Source organism: Liolophura sinensis, chromosome 2 (assembly GCF_032854445.1).
Source record: "Liolophura sinensis isolate JHLJ2023 chromosome 2, CUHK_Ljap_v2, whole genome shotgun sequence".
NCBI lineage: Eukaryota > Metazoa > Mollusca > Polyplacophora > Chitonida > Chitonidae > Liolophura > Liolophura sinensis.
The window spans coordinates 28,070,395-28,094,349 of record NC_088296.1 but is presented as its reverse complement, the minus strand read 5'-3'; the positions used below and the strand labels follow the sequence as shown (position 1 = coordinate 28,094,349).

General features: G+C 40.1%; 2 protein-coding genes across 2 annotated transcripts in view; both read left to right on the top strand.

Moving 5' to 3' along the window:
* LOC135462641 (alpha-mannosidase 2x-like) overlaps nt 1–23,678 on the top strand; it is a 240,693-nt gene extending 217,015 nt beyond the window's left edge. The window contains exon 4 of the mRNA XM_064739865.1: nt 23,548–23,678. Coding sequence (XP_064595935.1) covers nt 23,548–23,560 — 13 coding nt within the window. The 3' untranslated portion in view covers nt 23,561–23,678. The remainder of the gene's footprint in view (nt 1–23,547) is intronic.
* LOC135462959 (alpha-mannosidase 2x-like) lies at nt 16,347–21,290 on the top strand. The gene is made up of 4 exons (XM_064740282.1): nt 16,347–16,526; nt 18,624–18,806; nt 19,558–19,672; nt 21,219–21,290. Exons 2-4 carry the CDS (start codon nt 18,652–18,654, stop codon nt 21,288–21,290), a joined length of 342 nt encoding a protein of 113 aa, XP_064596352.1. The 5' UTR covers nt 16,347–16,526; nt 18,624–18,651.
* Nucleotides 23,679–23,955: the final 277 nt, after the last annotated feature.

Sequence of the window (23,955 nt, the reverse complement as noted above, 5' to 3'; positions counted from 1 at the left end):
TAGGTGGCATCATTGACAGGTGACATCATTGAGTGAGTGAGAGAGTGCTTGGGGTTTAACGTCGTACTCAACAATTCGTCATATAACGACGAAGGAATCTTTAGGGTGCATGTACGTGTAACGTGCCTTCTTGTAGCAGGACGGATTTCCACCGCTCTTTTATTTAGTGCTGCTTCACTGAGACGACTTACCGAAGGCAAGTAAGCCGCCCCGCCCGAGCCATTATACTGATACGGGTCAACCAGTCGTTGCACTATCCCCTTCATGCTGAACGCCAAGCGAGGAAGTTACTACTTCCTCTTTTAAAGTCTTAGGTGTGACTCGATCAAGGACTGATCCTGGATCCACCGGTCCCGAAGCGGACGACATCATTGAGACTGGTGACATCACTGACACAAGTTACATTGACACAAGTGACAACATTGACACACGTGACGACATTGACACACGTGACGCCATTGACACAGGTGACGTCATTGACACTGGTGACGTCATTGACACAGGTGACGACATTGGCACAGGTGACGACATTGGCACAGGTGACATCATGGACACCGGTGACATCAATGACACAGGTAACATCATTGGCACTGGTGACGTCACTGCCACAGGTAACATCACTGACACAGGTGACAACATTGACACAGGTGACGTCATTAACACAGGTGACGTCACTGACACAGGTGACATCACTGACACAGATGACATCATGGACACAGATGACATCAATGACACAGATGACATCACCGACACAGGTGACATCATTGACACAGCTGACGACATTGACACAGGTGACAACATTGACACTGGTGACATCATGGACACAGGTGACATCATTGACACAGGTGACAACGTTGACACAGGTGACGACATTGACACAGGTGACATCCATGACACAGGGGACATTATGGACACAGGTGACATCACTGACACAGATGACATCACTGACACAGATGACATCACTGACACAGATGACATCACCGACACAGGTGACATCATGGACACAGGTGACGACATTGACACAGGTGACAACATTGACACTGGTGACATCATTGACATAGGTGACATCATGGACAAAGGTGACATCATGGGCACAGGTGTCATCACTGACACAGGTGACGCCATTGACACTGGTGACGTCATGGACACAGGTGACATCATGGACACAGGTGACATCATGGACACAGGTGACATCACTGACACAGATGACATCATTGACACAGGTGACATCATGGACACAGGTGACAACATTGACACAGGTGACGACATTGACACAGGTGACAACATTGACACTGGTGACATCAGTGACACAGGTGACATCACTGACACAGATGACATCACTGACACAGATGACATCACTGACACAGGTGACATCATGGACACAGGTGACATCACTGACACAGATGACATCACTGACACAGGTGACATCATGGACACATCAATGACATCAGTGACACAGGTGACATCATTGACACGGGTGACATCACTGACACTGGCGGTATCATTGACACAGGTGACATCATCTACTAAAGTGACATTAATGACATTGTCCAATTGGTTCAATAAAAGTAAGATACAGTCGACACAAATGACTTCAACTGTATTTCATTTTCAAAACAACATATATAAAGGACACTATATCTACGGTTTTCTTTCCCCTTTAGTTAATGATTTTAGGTCATATTGAGACCTGAATTAATTATCTCGGGTACTGTGCGGAAAGTTCACAAGAGGCTTTTTCGTGAACAACGGTTCCCACGCTGCATAAATTGTCAAATTTGTACATAATATTTGCGGTGTTGTTAGACAGACATACGTAGTGTATTATACCTACTTTACAATTAACATGGAGCACATCCACAAAAAGCGCTGCACAAATAGAAGTACCTGCACTGGTATTATTATTGACATATCACCCAATTAAGTGTAATTATTTTACATGTACCTGTGCGTTGAAGACAAGCAGGTGGTTATCCGACTTTTACTGGACATTTACAGCTCTCTGTTTGCAAACAAGACGTAAGGCTATGCTGCAATTTTGTTTACGTACTTGTAACTTGCTTGTAAAGTTACAGTAAATTTATTGTAAACATACGCCATTTGTTATAACAGTGATGCGAAGGAGGCCCTTCGTATCTCTTTGATGTAGCATATACAGATAATGCCATGCGGTAACATTAGCTGTCTGCGTTACTCGCATACATAGAGGATATGCAATGACTGACCCATTATATCGGATTTATCAAAGGAGTGTTGGAATTTTCATTTGTTCCCAGACTTTGGAGAGGGACAAATGAAAATTACATCGCGAGTTTAATAAATCTAATATAACATGTCGGGAATCGCATGTCCTATTTATCCCATAATTTATTTTCAGCGTTTTGAGCCGGTTGATGGGGAAGGCCATGCCTGTTTGTTTTGACAAGTATGTAAATGAGACGTGTACTGATTTCGATATATATGAAAAGGTTGGGGCCGTACCGCACATTTTCCGAAATATATTTCTAGAAAACATTGGGGGAATTTGGGATTTCTGTGAACAGAAAACATAACACAACCCATTAGGGTGATAAGATGACGAGCTTTAATTTCTTTCAAAAATTTCACCATTCATAACTGCTCATTTGTCGAAACGTTGGGCTCCAAAAGTCTAAGTCAGAACTCAATGACAAGTGACGTCAAGTGATGGCTTGCAGGACGCGATTTCGATGATTTCGAAAATCATACTGAACGAATTATTCAAACTTAGGCTTTTAACGCGAAAAATTCACCAGAAAACTTATTTGTTGGTCTTATTAACCATTATGGAATTTGAAGAATGCAACAAAATGGTGTCTACGATATTTCAAAAGGCCTCTTTTTTGGTTCTGTTTTTGGGCTTTTCGTGAGATGGTGGACAAGATGTTGAACCAAAAGGTCACAGTAGGGTCAATTATCATGTTTGGTGTGGAAAATAGAATGAACTAGATCTGAGAACAATCTTGAGTAACATCATTTGCAGATGTGTTCATACACACGAGACAACTCCTTGGTGCTCAACAAAGTAATACGGTGTGTTTGTAGGTGTTTCGTGAAAATCTGATCCTGAGACATGCTGCTGTCGATGACGCCTGACGCAATGACGGTTATACTTGTGTTTGTGAATACGTTGGTTAAGGCGTGTGCAGTGTCAAGCGTTTCATTTCCTTTCACCAGCCACTTTTTAAAAATTTCATGAAGACAAATTTTACCGCTGTCTTTGTGTAATAAGTGAGCGCTAGCTTGGTTTCTTTTTTTCTGTTTTTTGTTCACGGCAACAAACAATTGAAGTAGACCGGTATTCAGTTGTACTTTTTCATCGGATAACCTTGTTAATGAAAGTTCAGGTGAGCAATGAAAATTTCGGGTTATTTATGTAACGAATGGTGTATTGAAACTTTACATCACTGTTGTTATATCACTGACAGGGGCAAATTGTGGAACAAACATATTTATGCTTCATGTAGATAGTTCCCAGTTCGTCGACACTAGCATCTTTGTTCACGAGTAGAGCGGCGATGTCAAATGTCATTTCTGAACTGCAATGTGCAGAGCCGTCCATCTATTCTGGGGAAGAAAATGATAGCGTGTCACACAAACATTACGCCTTTTATTTAGAAAATTGAAAACTGTGTCTAACACACGTTTACTTATTACTTTTGTTGTTTTCTTTTTCACTGATTTATGTGTTGTCATGGTAGGCTTTATGAACTGTACACTGCCAGTAGCAAGGTATACGCTGACGTCACAATACATTCTTTCCCGAATGGCTTCTTAAGTCTAATGGGCCTGTGGTAGCAGTATAGAAATGGCAGCTTTGATATGAAGGTCCAGAATAGTCAAAGACCCATATTTCTCGAAATTTATATAAAATATCTTCAAACATTCCACAAGATTATCTTTTCCCAGACAATGCAGAGAGAGGCTGATTCGAATTTAAAATGGCCGTCATCGAAGTTTGGCTTCACATCTCTGCGCAAGACATACTTGTAGATATTGTGACAATGCTGTCTTACTTATTCACAAGTTACCACTTGCTATGGTGACAATACTACTGTACAATTAAAAGACACATGTTTTTGTTCCGCAATGTTCCGAATTTATGTTGATGTTTTATACAGTACAAAAGAACGAGTTCCAGTCTGCTAAATATAAACATTTGGCGTGACCTCAAATTATACCTTACCACCGTCGTTACATACAGTACACAAAACGACTTCCAGCCCGCTAAATATAAACATTTGGTGTGACCTCAGATTATAAAATATCACCGTCAATACATACAGTACACAAGAACAAGCTCCAGTCTGCTGAATATAAACATTTGGGGTGACCTCAGATTATACCTTACCACCGTCGTTACATACAGTACACAAAACGACTTCCAGCCCGCTAAATATAAACATTTGGTGTGACCTCAGATTATAAAATATCACCGTCAATACATACAGTACACAAGAACAAGCTCCATTCTGCTGAATATAAACATTTGGGGTGACCTCAGATTATACCCTACCACCGTCGACACATGCAGTACACAAGAACGAGTTCCATTCTGGTAAATGTAAATATTTGGCGTGACCTCAGATAATAACCTTCCACCGTCGATACATACAGTACACAACAGCAAGTTCCAATCTGCTGAATATAAGCATTTGGTGTGACCTCAGATTATAAAATACCACCGCCGACAAATACAGTACACAAGAAAGAGTTCCAGTCTGTTGAATGTAAACATTTGGTTTGAGTTCAGACTATAGCCTACCAGCGTAAATACATGCAGAACGCAAGAACAAGTTCCAAATCGGTAAATAAAAAAATTAAACATGACCTCAGATTATACCCTACAACCGTTAATACATGCAGTACACAAGAACGAGTTCCAGTCTGCTGAATGTAAACATTTGGTGTGACCTCAGATTATAACCTACCACCGTCGATACATACAGTACACAAGAACGAGTTCCAGTCTGCTGAATATAAACATCTGGCGTGACCTCAGATTATAACCTACCACCGTCGATACATACAGTACACAAGAACGAGTTCCAGTCTGCTGAATATAAACATTTGGTGTGACCTCAGATTATAACCTACCACCGTCGATACATACAGTACACAAGACCGAGCTCCAGTCTGCTGAATATAAATATTTGTCGTGACCTCAAATTATACCCTACCACCGTCGATACATACAGTACACAAGAACGAGTTCCAGTCTGCTGAATGTGAACATTTGGCGTGACCTCAGATTATACCCTACCACCGTCGATACATACAGTACACAAGAACGAGTTCCAGTCTGCTGAATGTGAACATTTGTCGTGACCTCAGATTATACCCTACCACCGTCTATACATACAGTACACAAGAACGAGCTCCAGTCTGCTGAATATAAACATTCGGCGTGACCTCAGATTATACCCTACCACCGTCGATACATACAGTACACAAGAGCGAGTTCCTGTCTGCTGAATATAAACATTTGGCGTGACCTCAGATTATACCTTACCACCGTCAATACATACAGTACACAAGAGCGAGATCCTGTCTGCTGAATGTAAACATTTGGCGTGACCTCAGATTATACCTTACCACCGTCAATACATACAGTACACAAGAGCGAGATCCTGTCTGCTGAATGTAACCATCTGGCGTGACCTCAGATTATTCCCCTTGGACGATACATGAACTGCGGAAGAACGAGTTCCAGTCTGCTGAATGTAAACATTTGGCGTGACCTCAGATTATACCCTCCCATTGTCGTTACATACAGTACACAAGAACGAGTTCCAGTCTGCTAAATATAAATATTTGCCGCGGCCTCAGAATATAACCTACCCACGTCGATATATGCAGTTCAAAACAACAAGCTCCAATCTGCTGAAAATAAACATTTGGCGTGATTACACATTATAACCTACCACCGTTGACACATACATCACACAAGAAACAGTTCCAGTCTGTTGAATGTAAACATCTGTTTTGATCTCAGATTATAACCTACCACCGTCGATACATACAGTACACAAGAACGAGTTCCAGTTTGCTGAATATAAATATTTGGCGTGGCCTCAGTTTATACCCTACCCACGTCGATACATACAGTATACAACAGCAAGTTCCAGTCTGCTGAACATAAACATTTGTCGTGACCTCAGATTATAAAATACCACGGTCGACCCATAAAGTACACAAGAAAGAGTTACAGTCTGTAAAATGTAAACATTTGGTGTGGGATCAGACTGTAGCCTACCAGCGTCAATACATGCAGTACACAAGAACAAGTTCCAAACCGGTGAATATAAACATTTAACATGACCTGAGGTTATACCCTCCCATTGTCGTTACATACAGTACACAAGAACGAGTTCCAGTCTGCTAAGTGTAAACATTTGATGTAACTTTGGATACCGTACAACCGTCAATACATGCAGTTCACAAGAAAGAGTTCCAGTCTGCTGAATGTAAACATTTGGTGTGACCTCAGATTATACCCTACCACCGTCGACACTTACAGCACACAAGAGCGAGATCCTGTCTGCTGAATATAAACATTTGGCGTGACCTCAGATTATACCCTACCACCGTCGATACATACAGTACACAAGAGCGAGATCCTGTCTGCTGAATGTAAACATTTGGCGTGACCTCAGATTATACCTTACCACCGTCAATACATACAGTACACAAGAGCGAGTTCCTGTCTGCTGAATATAAACATTTGGCGTGACCTCAGATTATCACCCTTGGACGATACATGCACTGCGCAAGAACGAGTTCCAGTCTGCTGAATGTAAACATTTGGCGGCACCTTAGATTCTATCCTACCACCGTCGACACATGCAGTTTACAAAACCGAGTTTCAGTGTGCTGAAAATAAACATTTGGCGTGACCTCAGATTATAAGCTACTACCGTCGATACATACTGTAAACAAGAACGAGTTCCAGTCTGTTGGGAAGGTTTTCTAGCAACCTGCAAATGGTTCGGGGTTTTCTCCCACACTGCCCGGTTTCCTCCCTCCGTAATGCTGGAGGCCGTCGCATCAGTAAACTATTCTTTAGTGCGGCGTAAGACACTAATCACACAATGAATCAAAGGTCTGTCTCCTGATGCCGACTTTTTGTGCGAAAATTGATAATCTCCGCGAGGTGGATTGGCTGTTGAATTTATTTATCCTAAAATCCTATGGGAAAAAAAACTCCAGTTATAATCTAGACAATATTATTGTAATATTATTGCCAAGCAGTTCCTTTTCTTTGCATGAAGACAAACTCAAAGCTAACAAGAAAAAGCTTAAATTTGCCAGTGCACTGACATTGCCCCCCTTCTCCTCCAGCAGATCTGTGGATTGTAGCACCGATATGTCCCACTCATTATTCCTTAAAATAACAAATACGTCTTCGTGGCTTCAAGTTACGAGGACGAAACCGAACATCATTTTAATGTAATAAGACATAATGCAGAGGTCTAAAAAATTAGGCTGCTGTTTTAAACGTGACACTTATCTCACTTTGAGTGGACATTCGAATATCCGTACATTTCCATCGAACATCGACGCACTCAGGTCGCTATATTTAGAAACATGTCGGAAAATTTGCTTTTTGACATTATTATTTAAATTAGGGATACTTTATAATATATCATCGATAGAGAACAAGACACTTTACTAGATTCACTGTTCGCTTCAAATCTGTCATATTGTGGAACTCTTTATGCCCTCTCATATGCATGTCATCCCGCCGGGATGATAGTTAGACCAGTGGCGGATTTTCCCTTCTCATTCTTTTCATTTTTCGAAAAATACAGGCCCAATACGCTTAGTTAGGAATCAGATGCAACTCATATTTGTATTTAGCCGAACCTATTCAAAAATTCGGAACTCCTTTCGGCAATTTGTATCATGTTATACAGATGTATCAAGTAGACAAAAAATATAAATATCAAATATATTATCGCGTAAGGCCACTAAGTCTGGAACGTACCAAACAAATGTTTTATCCATCTAACAATAAATTATAAGCGAGACAGCTAAGCAATCGTAAATTTTACTTTAAGAGTTGTACACGTACAATCAAAGGGCCCTGTCACTTAAATTGTTTCACAACTGTTAAAACACACCTGTGTAGAACATAACCTAAACTTTTTGAATTGTTCCGTACATGACAATGAAGTGATCAAGATTTAACTGAAACATAACTAAATATTTTTAAAAATGTTTAAGCGAACTGTGACACACTAAAATGGAAAAATTAGTTAAAAACAAACCTTCATTTAGTGTAGATACTGTATAACCAAATCTACGGTTAAAGGATTATTGTATGCTGTCTCCAAAAAGAGTATTGTTGTTGTACAATATGTCAAAATTACTTGTCGAATATCGTATGGAATTACAGTAGCTGTTTTCGAATCGTCTTACTACATGTATTCTTCACCGAATTCTCCACATTGTGAATGTACTACAATGTTTAGTCACTCCAGTTCTATAGCTTTATTCCCACCTACCCTCTCCAGTGTATTACAACTAGCCCCCATTTCGACTAACAGGCAGATAGGATCAACTCGGCCAATGGTGGCTGCCAGATGCAAGGGCGTTATCCCACCCTGTGGAGTGTAACAACAAAGTGAAAAATTACGGTGGGGGAGAGGCGCTTGAGGAGGGGCAGAGGCGATACAGGAGGGTGTGGTGGGGTTTGGGGGACGTGACTCTGGGGTTGGTTAGCACGATAGTGCAGGACCACGTAAACCAAGAAGCGTCCAATCATTGGGGCCGGTGTGAGTTTAAGCCTGCGTACCTCATACTGGCGCAGTCTTAAGTCATAAGCCAACGTTTAGGGGTCTGTCAGCAATCTGCTCGGTTCCCTCCCACCACAATGCTGGCCGCAAGCGTAACAGTGAGGTATTCTTGAGCACAGCGTGAAACAATAAAATAAACAAATGTATCAGTAAATACGAATTAGGACTTGTTATTGTATGTACAGTGCACCAGTGGTCAGTTTCACAAAACTTCCTTAACGTTACGAGCTCGCAGCTACCATGACGACACACTGCCTACAGTACTGATTGCCGTGGTAGTTAAATGAACGTTACGCTCAGAGCGCTTCTTGAAACCGGCCCAGGTCCGGCTTAGGCGTTGACGTAGCAGATGTAAATTGACAGTCCGGCTAAAGCAACATAATGCAAACACATTATATACAAAACAACATAAATATCAACGTCTACCACATCGATAAATATTACCACCTTGGCATATGCCACTGAAAGACGCCAGAAGTGTTGTATACATTCAAAGGAACAGAATTTAGTCTACAAAATGAGGCAATTAAAACTGTTTTGTACCTAACAATTGTAAAAAAGACTTTTGCAGAGCAGCAAAAGACATCGGACATAATAACATTTCATCTTGCTTTTTAAAAAATCGCTTACTTTTGTCTGAACGTTGACATAGGCACCTTTCTCATACAGAAGACGAGCAACGTCCACGTGGCTTCTACGAGCTGCTGAATGCAAATGCGTGCATCCGTCCTGTGGATTATAGAACATAACTACATGTACCATACTCCCATGTTTAGTATAACTTGTAGGGCTGCATGTATGTCGACATGTATGACTTGAGGTATTGGGTAGAGATTGGTCATGGTTCAGACTTGTCACCACGCAGACATACAGTTTCAAAGAACGTCTTCACTGTATCTTACCAAATGGAAGTCTATATGACGATGTGCAACAAAAGACATTACGAGCATTTCGACATTTAGCAATAAAATTTAGTAATGGGTTAAATAATCGAAAAATAATACTGCAGAGCGGTCGCTTCAGATGCTCCTTTACATTCACAAACACCAGAACAAGCACTTTCATGCTTACGTGGTACATACGTAATAGAAAACCCGTTACCTTTTGCATTGCATGAACCCTATCGCCATTCTCCGTTAACAGACGAGCAAGACCCACGTTGCCTTCCTGAGCTGCCAGGTGCAGAGGCGTCCATCCGTACTGTGGAATATAATACTAATACATCACATATATACCACTTGTGTTACGCCTGTTTTCAACAGGATGAAACCTGTTTACAGATTTAACAGCTAAAGTGCGCTGTCACATAATTACAATATGCAGTGTTCGAGTAACGTCATGATTTTATTTGATTTTGGTTGGTGTTTTACGCCGTGCACTTATACGACGGCGGCCAGCATTATGGTGGGTGGACACCGGGCAGAACCCGGGAGAAACCCACGACCATCCGCAGGTTGCTGCAGGACCTACCCACGTACAGTAACGCCATAAAAGCACAGACTGACGTCACCGTATGAAATGACAAAGCCGCCAAGGGTAAGGCGCAGTAAGTATTCTTGTCTATATTTTAACAGATAGGAACTTTATTTAAATCAAACCACTGAGAGAACATCACTATTTTTGAAATATTGTAAATCCAATCACAGCCAAGACGATAATTCTTGAACCATGTTTATGAAATAGTACATAAATAAACAAATGGCTTACTTTTGTTAGAACATTGACATCGGCACCATTTTCATACAGAAGACAAACAACGTCCACGTGGCCTCTTTCAGGTGCTGAATGCAAAGGCGTGCGCTCGTCCTGTGGATTATAGCACTAAACTACATGTACCATACCCTCAATGTTTAGTCAAACTTGTACAGCTGCATGTATGTCGACATGTACATGTATGACTGGAGGTATCAATATTGGGTTGAGATTGGCCATGGTTCAGACGTGTCACCATGCAGACATACAGTTTCACAGAACCTCATTATTGTATCTTACCAAATGGAAGTCTATGTGTTCATATAATCACAAGCGTTTTCTACATTTAACAATAAAACTTAGCTATAATCTAAATAATGGGAAAGAATAATAGTGTAGAGCAATCGCTTCAAAGGCTCTTTTACATCCACAAATATCAGGACATACACGTTCATGTATAAGTGGTACAGACGCAAGAGGAAACCCGCTACCTTTTGCACTGCATGAACCCTATCGCCATTCTCCGTTAACAGACGAAGAAGAACCACGCTGCCTTCCTGAGCTGCCAGGTGCAGAGGCGCCCATCCGTCCTGTGGAATATAATACTAATACATCACATATATACCACTTGTGTTACGCCTGTTTCCAACAGGATGAAACCTGTTTACAGATATAACAGTTAAAGTGCGCTGTCACATAATTACCATATGCAGTGTTCGAGTAACGTCATAAAAGTGAGAGTGTTTGAGGTTTAACGGTTTGAAACAGATTGGCGTTCCCGAGAAGGGCTAGGTATTCTTGTCTGTCGTTTAACTGAACGGAATCTTGTTTAAAGCAAACTACTTAGAGAACATCATTGTTTATTAAATATTGTAAACTGTTACGACTCAAACCGCCTGTATTATAAAGAGATGGCTTGTTCGAAATACACGACAGTTTAGCCGCACAAAAAAGTAACCAAAAACAGCAGATTTTATTTTACAACAATTTATTAGGTTTAACACGTATAGATAACAAGACTTTTACAAATACTAAAGTACTTAAGTTTAACAAGAAAGGATAGCAATATCTATACAAATACTAAAGTCTTTACATGTACAACGGTGCCAAGTCCAAACGGACGCATAAACTCCACAATGCTTAAAAATTGCACCGAGGTAATATTCATAGGAGGGAAAATCCCCAGTATAACTGAGCATATGACGAAATATACACAAAATTCCACAGACAGGGTCCGTGTACTAATAAGCACTGTGTACACAAGAGCACAAATTAAATATACAAGTTCAGACTGAACAAGTGCTCGGTGGAGATAGGATATAACAAAGCCAGAGGCTATAAGGACACCAAAATTCAGCACAAAACGCCTACTAAGGTAACACACAGCGAAAGCATCCAAAACTCTCAATAATTCTCCTTTCTCCTCCTAGACCTGCTTTCATAGGTCTTATATAGACTGGTGGAATTTTCTAGAATAAGAAAATTCTTGAACACTTGTTGTAAACAAACAGGGCCCGAACTGAGCGTATTCTGGAACGTTCTAAGGCAGAGGCAGACAGCAGGCCCTGAACTCAGCATATGTAAACAGTGGCAAGCTAAGTTTAGAAGCTGGCGGCAGTTGTGCACATAACAAAACCCAAACCCAATCAAGAAGATAAATCAGAAGATCGATCTAATACCTTTTAAATCCTTTTACATATCACCTTATGTTAAAGTTGGCAGATTCGTCCTACAGTGCTGCAAAACAACGGAGTCTAGAGCGACGTCGTTCTGTTGTCGTAGTGTTGTATCTCGATTTCTCAAACCCGGTTCTCAAATGGGTAGAAACGCTACGCCGGCTTAATGACGGCATAATAACGGCATTCGCCGCCTTTGTGTTTAAAATAGCCTCCCTGCACATTATATACAGGGTTGTACAGTGCGGATGTTGATTTGCATTTATATAAATGCAATTATAAGGTTTTTTGTATGTTCCACAGAACTTCACATTTTTCTTCTATGGAGGCTTCCCACAGTGTAATAAATATCCTGAAAGTTTCTGGTTCATTAATTAACGTCTCGCCTATATCCGTGATGATTTAGGTGATGAGACGGCTGCTGCTCCCTGACATGAGGAATAAACAATATGTAACCATAAGTTACTGATCTTTGTCTGTGCATTGACGTAGGCCCCTTTCTCGTACAGCAGATAAACATCAACATTGCCCTGAAGGACTGCCGTGTGTAAAGGCGTGCTCCCGTCCTGTGGATTGTAACACAATTATATCACTCTCATTATCTGCTAGAATAACATGCGAAGCGTGACCTTTGACATCTGTATTTGTCATACAATTAGTCAGCTCAAAATATTAGAAATTAATTTGTATTACACGAGTATTTGATGTTCTACACAAATACTTAAATATTGCTCCTAATCACAGAGGGAAGGAAATTTTGTATAGATCGAAAAGATGGCACGAAGCCGTACATCTGAATAACTATGGACATAAAGGTAGAGAACAGTTGTATAGAGCTCTATGACTAGAGGACGGATGTTTTCCATTCAAGCCAACGCCGTTTAATACACATCACACATTGGAAGACTTATATAGACTGGAAAATTGCAGAAAAACACACGTGGGTACATCAAGTTTGTGACATATGCATTGATTAACTGTGTTCGACTGAACGTCGACCAATAGAGTGAGTGCTGACGAAGGAATCCTTAAATTGTATGTAATGTGCCTCCTTGCTGCAGAACGGATTTCCACCGCTTTTTAAGCCGACCCGCCTGAGCCATTAGGCCTATACTGATACGGGTCAACCAGTATCAACCTTCATGCTGAACGCCAAGCGAGGGAGATTCAACTTACTCTTTTAAAGTCTTAGGTGTGTCCCGACCCAGGATTGATCCTGGATCCTCCCGAAGCGGACGCTCTACCAAATGTGCAATCCGGGCCGTTGGGCTAATAGAATCTCTCCTTTGATATACATTATATGTTGTCAAAACATGTGGTTCTTGGAATCTGAAAGCTAGTTATTAGTGATTCATACCAACTAGTTGTATTAACTAGTGGTAGGTTTATTTGAAACATTGCTGTGTAAACCAGCGGACAGTAAAAGACTATACGAGTGCACGTTAGGAGAGACAACGACAGCGACACGACTTCATACAAACTATTCTTAATCCTTAATTAAAGTTTGGCATAGTTTGACATATATACACAGGTACTTACTTAATTCAGGATATTCCCGAACCCATACTATCGGTCTTGATATGTGGTGTAACATACTTTATGCATGTAGGCCTATGTCAGAAACGGACACACGTGTTTCCAGGCATACCAGGCTTAGACAGTTGCGGAGGTTTTATAGCGGCCGGTGTTGTAGTGGGCTCGGTGTTGAATACTGTAATGTGTGATGCATACATGTTTGTCCAAATGCGATGGAATCTTGGCATGGAATGTAATTTAGAATACCAGTGTTCATTGTTTATGTTAATTCTTGGGACTCTTGGCGTGATCAGAGATGTCTAATGTTGGTCAAGCCCTGCTTTAAAGCTGTCACTGCCACATTAAAAATGAAACCTGGTTCAAAAGATTTACACAGTAAGTAATCGCTCTATAAGCCAAACGATGATTTGGGAAAGCTCCTTTAAAATAATATTATCAGCGGGATGCATACAATCTGTGAAGTTCTATAATATTTTGATCAGGCTTTTTTGTTGAGTGTTCCCCGGTATATAATGCCACACAATCATCGACTTTAAATAATTCTTGTAAAACGGCATAGTGAGTGTTTTGGGAAGGGAAATAGCCAAGATATATTTTCACTAGATTAATGATCAGGTTGTAAAGGCCAAAGAACATTTGTTGGCTCTGAATTACATGTTAATGCGTTCATGTATTATAGCGTGTAATAAAAGTCCGTTGTTTCGATTTTATTGTTTTACATCAGCCAGGAATGTGTTGTGGCGCGATGTGAACTTTGACACAGACAGACAACATGTTGTTCACTTGTTGACATTGTGAAAGCGGTGTATTGGTCTACAAAACGGTATTTGAAATGCACTGACATTCTATATGTTTCGTGAAGATATATTCTCTCCTTGCCTGTGATGTTTGCACGTGACAGGCTGCTATGTTCATTGAAAATGATTGTTTCGTTAAGTCTGTTCTTTTCCGCCAAAGATCGCACTACAACCACAACAAATGGTAAATGTAGGCCCTAATCAGTGTTATACAGTAAGTAGGGCCTACAGTTAACAGTAACGATGGCCTGGCGCCTACATTCTATGGCATATGTCAAAAGCGCGTACTAAGTGAAGGCCTCTTATGCAGATTTATGTTTGTTTTGTTTGCAGTCAATCGTATGTTTCCGTGCTATATGTGATCACAACTATATACGGGCTCCAGTCTTGTTCAACTGCTATACCACGTTTCAAGCTTGTTCATTGCAATCGGTGATATTCTTGGAACAACGAATTGGCGTTAAGCTGTCACCTACACAGGTTCATGTTTCAATATGTTTTTTTTCTTCTTTATACAAGCACGTACAATGAAGAATGACACCTTAATTTGCCTTGTATAAGTTGCCAGGCGTTCAGCATGAAGGGGATAGTGCAACAACTGGTTGACCCATATCAGTATAATGGCTCAGGTGGGCAGCTTACTTGCCTTTGGTAAGGAGTCTCAGTGAAGCAGCACTAGATAAAAGAGCGGTGGAAATCCGTCCTGCAACAATGAGGCACATTACATGCACTCTGAGGACTCCTTCGTCGTCATATGACTGAAAAATTGTTAAGAACCATGTTAAAACCCAAACACTCACTCACTCACTCACTCGTGGGAGACTTGTCTGGTCTACATGTTTACTTTCAGTGTGTCTCTATTACCGATTGTCTGTGATTATTGAGAAGGTACAGTACATGTAACAGGCACCCTGCCCATTCAGCCACACGTGTATTTTATATATTTGTTTGATTGATTGGTGTTTTACATCATACTCAAGAATATTTTATTTACCAGGTGGCAGCCAGTGTTATGATGGAAGGGAACCACACATCCACAGACATTCTTTGCCTTGGTATTAAATAATACCTGTAAAATGAACGCATTTTGTTCAGCATTTAAAGTCCATTAAGTAAATAAATAAATCCTAAATCTGTGTTTTCACAGGGCTCAAATGATCTTGCACCAGTACAGACAGAAAGCCCAGCTGTATAAGAACGATATGTTACTGGTGCCTTTGGGAGACGACTTTAGATGTGACAAACCCGATGAATGGGACAACCAGTTCAACAACTACCAGAGGCTGTTTGCTCATATCAATGCTAGACCAGAGTTAAATGCTGAGGTAAGTTATATATTGTATAGTGGACCTCAAATATAACAAACCTGATAAATGGGACAACCAGTTCAACAACTACCAGAGGCTGTTTGCTCATATCAGTGCTAGGTCATAGTTAAATGCTGAGGTAAGATATATTGTATAGTGGACCTCAGATATGACAAACCTGATAAATGGGACAACCAGTTCAACAACTACCAGAGGCTGTTTGATCATATCAATGGTAGACCAGAGTTAAATGCTGGGGTAAGTCATATATTGTATAGTGGACCTCAGGTGTGACAAACCTGATGAATAGGACAACCAGTTCAACAACTACCAGAGGCTGTTTGATCATACCAATGCTAGAGCAGAGTTAAATGCTGAGGTAAGTCCTTTGTTGTATAGTGGACCTCTGATATGACACACCTGATGAATGGAACATCCAGTCCTCCTAGAAGCCCAACCAATGTTTCAGTTTGACACAGGTGACTTTTGTTCAGCTTCAATTTGGTACCCTGAAGGACTTTTTCAATGCTGTGGCACAGAGATCTCAGCTCGAACCTGAACACAATTTTTGCTCAAGGACTACGTGGTGCTGAGCGGGGATTTCTTTAGATATTCTGATCACGAGGACCACTACTGGAGTGGGTATTTCACCTCACACCCCTTCTACAAAAGTCTAGACAGGATCACGGAGTACCATGTGAGGTGAAGTGTCTGTGTACAAATTGTTTAAATGATGTGTATAATGCGTGCTGTCTTCAGAAGACAGGTACAGCTTGGTGTGATGGTTTCCTCTCGGTTTCCTGCATGTATGAACATTGTGGCCGATGTAGTGTTGAAGTATTCTGGATTCATGTGGCATAAGATAACAGTTGTACTGTAGGCCTGGAAATGATTTTTAAACTGGTGCATGATAAGATGATATCTTCCAGCTTTTTACATTCTGAAAAAAGTTAGTGTTATTTGGCAATTTTGTCCTGTCACAGTCAACCCAGTCAAAATGATATTTTTGTGCAGGACATTTCCTGCCGCTTATTGAATGAATGAATGATTGAATGAAACCTGACTGCTTATTGAATGAATGAATGAAACCTGACTGCTTATAGAATGAATGAATGAAACCTGACTGCTTATTGAATGAGTGAATGAATGAAACCTGACTGCTTATTGAATGAATGAATGAATGAAACCTGACTGCTTATTGAATGAATGAATGACTGAACGAAACCTGACTGCTTATTGAATGAATGAATGAATGAATGAAACATGACTGCTTATAGAATGAATGAATGAAACCTGACTGCTTATTGAATAAATAAATGAATGAATGAAACCTGACTGCGCATTGAATGAATGAATGAAAGAATGAAACCTGACTGCTTATAGAATGAATGAATGAATGAAGCCTGACTTCTTATTGAATGGGTGAATGAATGAAGCCTGACTGCTTATTGAATGAATGAATGAATGAATGAATGAAACCTGACTGCTTATTGACTGAGTGAATGAATGAAGCCTGACTTCTTATTGAATGAGTGAATGAATGAAACCTGACTGCTTATTGATTGAATAAGTTAAGGCATGAAACCGGACTGCATTTATTGAAGAAATAAAAGAATGAAGTAAACAGTTCTGGGTTGGGAAGACGGGGAACGTCTGGTCTTCAGACATAGCAGTGTATCTACAGCTTGTTTGCCTGAGTAGATAAAGAGATAGATAGTATAGTTGGATGTGTTGGATGTATATAAATATACACCTGTGTGTTAAAGTGCAGTATAGTTTGTCATAACATACATGATCTAGGAGTTATCTCCCCTTTGCTTTCAAAGAGAAAACAAAGATCATACAGCTACATTTACATGGAACAGTGTTGAATTCTAATTTGCATAAATTCATCGTGTATTTGACCTTGGGAACACAGAAACTGCCTAGCACCCATGTATATTAGCATCCATGTGTATTGGGTGTGGATGCAGTCTTGGTTTTTGAGAGGAATGTCTACAGTTCTCTCCCAACACTGCTCTTGGGCCTTGATGAACATAAGCTTGTGACGCCACCTGTGTGGCAGTTTGTGCAGTTCAACCTTTGTTAATGAGCACTTATCAGTGACCAGTATGTTGTGTGTCTGTACATCACACATGAAAAAGTTCATCTTTACATGTGACATCATGTTGCTGGTTTGCTTCATCCATTAAACTGACTGTCATCTTATAAAAGGAAACCTCGTGAGTATGCTGTTAAACCAAAAAAACAAAATTCAAAAAAATAAATTTGACTGTTCTATAGCCCTGAGGTAGATGAGGTACGCGTGCATTATAGATTGGATGTTTCCCTCCCCGTGACGTCAGATGGCGCTAATTGCTTCTGATGTAGGGGCAGGCACAGTACAAATTCTCCGCACCACATCTGCTGCAGTGACGTCAGTTCACTAAGGTCAGGTCGTTGTTTCCGATATGTAACCGTTACTGTGCGTATCTTTTGGCGCCACAGTGGATTGTTAATTCTGGCATTAACACAATGCAGCAACACTTTATACACCATACTTTGTTGATAGGCTTCCACCGCTGCAACCGTTGTACTATATATAAGTGACCAATCGTAATGCAGATAGCTTTGTGATGTACTTGATGTCACATTCAAGGTACGCAGGATATGTCAGGGGACCAGACTACATTATAGAATGCCTTCTGCTAGCAAGCAGCCTTATTATGAGCAGTTGTGACTCTTAAAAAACTTCTCATAAAAACTTTTCATAAAAATGAATGAGTGGGTGAAAAGGAAATAAACTGTCTATTTTTTCAGAGCTGGAGAAATTGCCTTCGCCTTAGCCATGGCATATGTTTGTCAATTTGGTGTGAACAGTTTCCCGTCAGAACCTATGATGAAGAACTTGGTGTCTGCTCGCAGAAGTTTGGGGCTGTACCAACATCATGATGGAATTACTGGCACTGCCATGGACTTTGTGGTGGTGGACTATGGGAAAAAGTGAGTGTAACATGCACATGTAGTATGGCCTTTCTTGCGGAAGCAATTGGGGAGCAGAACAGTGTAATTATCTGCTTACTTTTTGTTTATAGTGTATAATCTTGTGACAAGAGTTTTCCAAAATTGAGAACAGAGTTAATGAAGCTATTCTCTTTACCAATGAGGTTGATGGTTCAAATCTAGCTAGATTCTTTTGTTTCAGCTACAGCTTGTTACTTGTTTATAGTGAGGTTTTTGTCACCTATAAAGCTGATCACTATGTTATAAATGAAATATTCTGAAGTTCAGTTTGAAACACCAACAAATAAATATATCAGTTGTATACAAGTATCTGTATATAATTCTTGGAGCTCCAGCCCTGACTGCAGATACTTGAATTTTAATATTTGTTTGTCTTAAAGTCTCCATATGAATACTATGAGAGATGGACAGAGAGGTAAAGTCATCATCACATGAGGTGTCAGACTCAAACCCAGTTATGTCTGGCTCAGATGAGATCTCTTGCCCACACATACCAGACTGACCAGTTAATGCCAGACTGATGATTGATACACTGATATGGGAAAATATTCCCACATTTGGATTGATTTTATCCCTGTCCTAATTAGGGAGGACAGTTTGCGATTGCTTTTTCCTTCCATCTGTGTGATCATGCATGCTTTCTTGTTTTCTTTGTTTATGGTTGCTCCACATGAGTACCTGATTCATTTTGTTGATGATGACTTATTGCTTGTTTGTTTTTTTTTCCCAGGTTGTTGAAAGCCATCATGGATTTAAAGAGGATGATTGTGGAGTGTGCCTATTTACTCATGGTGTCCGACAGGAAAAGCTACTCCTATCAGGAATTAACGTCTGTATTTAACATTGTAAGTTTGAGGAGTGAAAACAGGTGGGATAAATGGTTGACCTGTCAGTCGAAATATTTAATCATTGAAGGACAAAGATAGAGGTGATATGTCAGATTCATTTGACCAGTCAAAAGATACCTCAAAATAATCTCACTTCATATCATGAAGTCAAATTCTGGCTCGGTCAAATTTTTCTTTTTGTCCATCCAACATATATCAAAACACAGCTATTGCAAGTAGAACATTAATAAATGATTGATTTTTTTATTTGATGCGAGATTCTCAAGATTATTTCACTTTTACGGAAAAGCAAAGACCATCCGCAGGCTGCTGACAGATCTTCCCATGTACAGCCATTAATAAATGAAGGTGAATAAAATGGGTGCTGCTATAAACCCTGTAGCACCAGTACTGCTGACTTGGTGGATTTATCAGTTTCCTGGATGTTCACCTGGTGGGATATCATTTGTTCTGTTCCCAAACCCTCATCAAAATATAGATTTATGCATGAAGTAAATATGATTGGGCCGGTGTTGTGATACCCGAGCTGAAATCAACATCGCGAAACAGCGAATAGGAACTAAAAACACGTTATCCACCAATAAACTCAGCGGAATGCTACCGCATAGATATGTATCACTCTTTTCACTGGCTACATCCACTAAACCATTCCTCAATCTAATCCTTCTGAGCCTTCCACTGTGTATATCTCCCAGCTACTTGCGTGACTTTACTTATCCTGAAGATGACATTCAATTTTGTCGAAATATTGGAACGTCAAATATGCGACTTCTCAGTTTTTTATCGGAGTATTTATGCTTTTGCATTATGCAAATAGGAGCTAAATACCACAGTTTGTTTGTACCAAAGTATGCATGTAATGCTATTGTAGATTCCGAATCAGAATGCGATCTGAAAACTAAACTGCTGTGAATTAGTTATGCCAGTGTACGGATTGTTGTGTAAGAGAGAATGATAGGCCTGTTTGTGGTCATTACACTGTAAATAGTGCGCTGTCAGTCGGTCACTCTGTGATGTGTGTTAAACGTTAAACACCAGGTGGTTTGCTGATTGGCTAATCCTTTATCAATTGTAAAGCCTTGAACAATTTTCATTCAAGTACTTACAATAGCTAAGCACAGCGTAGTCCAACGTAAAGCTAATACATAACAAAGAACGACTTAGTCCAGTGTAAAGCTCAGTACATGAGCGTATTAAACTCCTAAGAGTCTCCTCCCACCATAATGCTGGCCGCCATGGTATAAGTGAAATATTCCAGAGAATGGCGTAAAACACCAATCAAAAAAAAAAAAATAAATAAACTCGTAAGATACTTTAGTCAAACAGCTACTTGGCCCTGAATGTGTGTTAGAGAGCTTGTATATGTACATCATGGTCAGAACATTTTCTTAGACAATGTCAGAATGTACAGTGTGGAGAGAAATCCACTCTCCTCAAATTTGTTGCAGAAGGATACAGTTAGATGAGATACAAGAAAATATACAATTTACACAATCAGATTGTATTATAGAGTGTAAATTTGTGTTTAATTGTATTGTTTTAGGATGAATACAGAATGTTCCATGATTCAATGCCAGAGAAGACAGTTCTGCGATTGAGTAACCAACCTCAGTAAGTACATGCTACATGCACCTAGTGAAGAGTTATCCTCCCCTGTCTGGGAACTCAAAGTTATGCTGGGCTAAACATGGCGTATACCTCGCAGTCCTCAACTCTGCTGGCCAGGGCTAGTTTGAAGTCTTTGTTCAGTGTCTGTTAAACTGGCCAACTTGAACAAGTAGTTCGTCTGTATTTGATAAGATACATGTATATCAAGTTTGCCCTGCCACATGCAACGAGTGCCATCTAAAACCAAAGCCTTGTAGAAGACCTTGGCTGTTGCTTGATTGTGTAAGGAGTTATCTCCCCTGTGGGTATGTGTCGGCACAAAATATCAGTAATGCAAACGGTAACAGTTATTCTCCAGTGTGATTGTTGTAAGGAACATGGCCTTGTATAGGTGATGGTGACAGTGTGACATTGCAACCTAGTGACCGATGATGTGACAACCTGAAATGATCAGACATTGTGAATTGTCTTTACTGTAGCATATCAGTGGCCAGTTTCATGAAGCTTACTTAGTGTTCAGCAGCCCTTATCTCTGCAACATACGGTACCATGGTAGTTAAGGGCTTACTTACATGTAGCTAAGTGAGTTTCATGAAAGCGGCCTCTGGTACTTGACTGTATCTTGCGTAGCCAAAACATATTTGTGATTCACCTTAACTTTTTTAATCATGTGGCATTTTTATGTGACCCTAATTCTTCCCCAATTAATGCTCATTTTTAATCTGATTTTGGAGACAACACTACATTCATTGGACCAGCCACTTTCAGGGCTTCAAAGAAAGTATAATTTTATCTACACAGAATGATGCCTTCAGAATATGCTTGGGTAAACACTTTGCAAACATGCGAAAAGTTTGAAGAATTACAGTACACCCTAAAAAGTTGCAATACTGACAGAAGCAAATACATGCAAAGTTCAGACAGGTCTCCCCTAAGGATCTTCATTTAATCAAGCTAGAAATATCCAACATCATCTACCTTGTTTTATGGAGCTGTATTAACAACTTCAAAGCCCTGAACTTGCCTTCATAAATATTCATGATCCATGGCCCAATCAGCTTCCACTTAGTTGTTAGTTATTGACACTGACAGGAGTTCAAAACAACAACAACATGGGATGTGGCTGTAGTGAGAAGTATGCGGTGTGGAATAAATTTATTTCCTTATTTTTGCGAAGAGAAAAAAATCTGCCTGCGCATCCGCGTGTTAATGGTTATCGGGGGGATGGTTAGTTTTAGGCAAAATAGGCTTGATAGAAATTAGTGGTGAAACAAGAAAAACATACAATGCTGGCGGAAGTACGCAGGCCACAATGCCATTGGTTGTGGAAAGATTTAGTTCCTGAAGACTTCTATGCATGAGCTGCCAATCATTATAATAAAGATTTCAGTACCTGTACTGAACAAGCTGCCAATCATTATAACAAAGATTTCAGATCTACACCTGTACTGTACGAGCTGCCAATCATTATAACAAAGATTTCAGATCTACACCTGTACTGAACGAGCTGCCAATCATTATAACAAAGATTTCAGTTATACACCTGTAATGTATGAACTGCCAATCATTATAACAAAGATTTCAGATCTACACCTGTACTGTACGAGCTGCCAATCATTATAACAAAGATTTCAGATCTACACCTGTACTGTACGAGCTGCCAATCATTATAACAAAGATTTCAGATCTACACCTGTACTGAACCAGCTGCCAATCATTATGACATAGATTTCAGATCTACACCTGTACTGAACCAGCTGCCAATCATTGTGACATAGATTTCAGATCTACACCTGTACTGAACCAGCTGCCAATCATTATGACATAGATTTCAGATCTACACCTGTACTGTACAAGCTGCCAATCATTATGACATAGATTTCAGATCTACACCTGTACTGTACCAACTGCCAATCATTATGACATAGATTTCAGATCTACACCTGTACTGTATGAGCTGCCAATCATTATGACATAGATTTCAGATCTACACCTGTACTGCACAAGCTGTCAACCATTATAACAAAGATTTCAGACCTATACCTGTACTGAACCAGCTGCCAGTCGTCATAACAAAGATTTCAGATCTACACCTGTACTTAACCAGCTGCCAATCATTATAACAAAGATTTCAGATCTACACCTGTACTGTATGAGCTGCCAGTCGTCATAACAAAGATTTCAGATCTACACCTGTACTGTACAAGCTGCCAATCATATCAAATCAATCAAGTTGCATTCTCTGTATTTGTGTTTATTAACAGGTGTCTTTCATAGTAACAGTCCCTGCTCTGGGCATCTCCCGGGACATCATCCAGACGGTGCCAGAGGGATCCAACCCTCAGAACAAGCTGTCCTACCTCACCATTTATAACCATGGCACACCAGGAACATCTCAGCAGTAAGACTTCACCAGCTTCACCATCTGAGCCAGCTTTGGTCCTTAGATGTTTATCTCATAAAATGTCATAATGATTGATTGGTGTCTTACGCCAAATGTCATAATGATTGATTGGTGTCTTACGCCAAATGTCATAATAATTGATTGGTGTTTTACACCAAAATGTCATAATGATTGATTGGTGTCTTACGCCAAATGTCATAATGATTGATTGGTATTTTACACCAAAATGTCGTAATGATTGATTGGTCTTTTACACCAAAATGTCATA

Coding starts and splice junctions, on each gene's coding strand:
- LOC135462959 (XM_064740282.1), top strand. CDS start 18,652: ATGGCATATGTTTGTCAATTTGGTGTGAACAGTTTCCCGTCAGAACCT. Junction 18,807..19,557: donor GTGGTGGACTATGGGAAAAA/GTGAGTGTAACA, acceptor TTTTTTTCCCAG/GTTGTTGAAAGCCATCATGG. Junction 19,673..21,218: donor TAACGTCTGTATTTAACATT/GTAAGTTTGAGG, acceptor GTATTGTTTTAG/GATGAATACAGAATGTTCCA.